The 1,025-nt window shown below is 36.3% G+C and overlaps 1 protein-coding gene across 1 annotated transcript; it reads right to left on the reverse strand.

The window, feature by feature from the left end:
* Positions 1 to 306: 306 nt before the first annotated feature.
* On the reverse strand, positions 307 to 726 carry LOC109176164 (monothiol glutaredoxin-S2-like). Its single transcript, XM_019325608.1, has one exon. It carries the CDS (start codon positions 657 to 659, stop codon positions 348 to 350), a length of 312 nt encoding a protein of 103 aa, XP_019181153.1. The 5' UTR covers positions 660 to 726; the 3' UTR covers positions 307 to 347.
* Positions 727 to 1,025: the final 299 nt, after the last annotated feature.

Genomic DNA, 1,025 nt, shown 5'->3' on the forward strand with positions numbered 1-1,025 from the left:
GCTGTAGCTGCATCTACTATAACCTTTCTCATAATCATGCATTATCTCGTACATAAATTTCTGCTAATAACCAGTTAGCTTAATCATCTGACCTTAAAAACTTACATTATCTAGTCCAACATATATCTCACAGTATCACTATAATATCATCTAGAATACTTGCATATATTTTATTTTATTTTATTTTTAGGTGACTAAAAGAAATCCACAACTATTATCCAATGATGCTGTACTTATATCAGTACAAGACACCATTTTTATTGTAAATTTTTTTCGTTATTATTATTATTATTATTATTATTAATATTATTATTATTATTATTATTATAAGTAAATAATAGAGTACGTTAAACCCATTTAGCTCCTGCCCTTTTGAGCATGGGCTCCAAAGAGCCTTGGAGGTGACGACTCATAACTTCACTTTCTCCCCCGACCAACGCGCCGCCGACAAACACCGCAGGAACAGTGGGGTTGCAGCCCATTCTGGCCAGAGCCTGCTCGATTTCCCGGCCGGTCGGGATCTCGTCGAGCTCGTACACCGCCGGGTAGACAGCTAGGTCGGAGAAAAGGGACTTGATGCTGTAGCTCATGCAGCAAGAGCTCTTGCTGAAGATCACCACCGGATTCTTTTTCGCCATTCTTAGCACACTGCTCTCCATTTGATTGGTTTTTGTTTGATTAAGGTTTGAGCCTTGGAGGATTATATTATGAGGAAATCTTTGGGTTTTTGTCTGATCTGATGAAAAAATAATGAGAGCAGGGAGGCGTATTTATAGCCTGGTTACGTTTGAGATCTTCATATGGATATATATTTTATTTTATTTAAGTCAAGATTTGATTTGGAGAGTGATAGCGATTGATTTACGTTGTCACAAACACAGAATTATAAAGATAGATATGTCGTGCGACGACGATTCTTTGCATTTACGGAAACTGATCGAGACGTCTCCATGCTCTTTTATTTTTTATTTTAAATATATGGAGTTTTATTTTATCATATATATTCTATACCACCGAAAGTATAA

The sequence above is a fragment of the Ipomoea nil genome, unplaced genomic scaffold (assembly GCF_001879475.1).
Source record: "Ipomoea nil cultivar Tokyo-kokei standard unplaced genomic scaffold, Asagao_1.1 scaffold0688, whole genome shotgun sequence".
In the NCBI taxonomy this organism is placed as follows: domain Eukaryota; kingdom Viridiplantae; phylum Streptophyta; class Magnoliopsida; order Solanales; family Convolvulaceae; genus Ipomoea; species Ipomoea nil.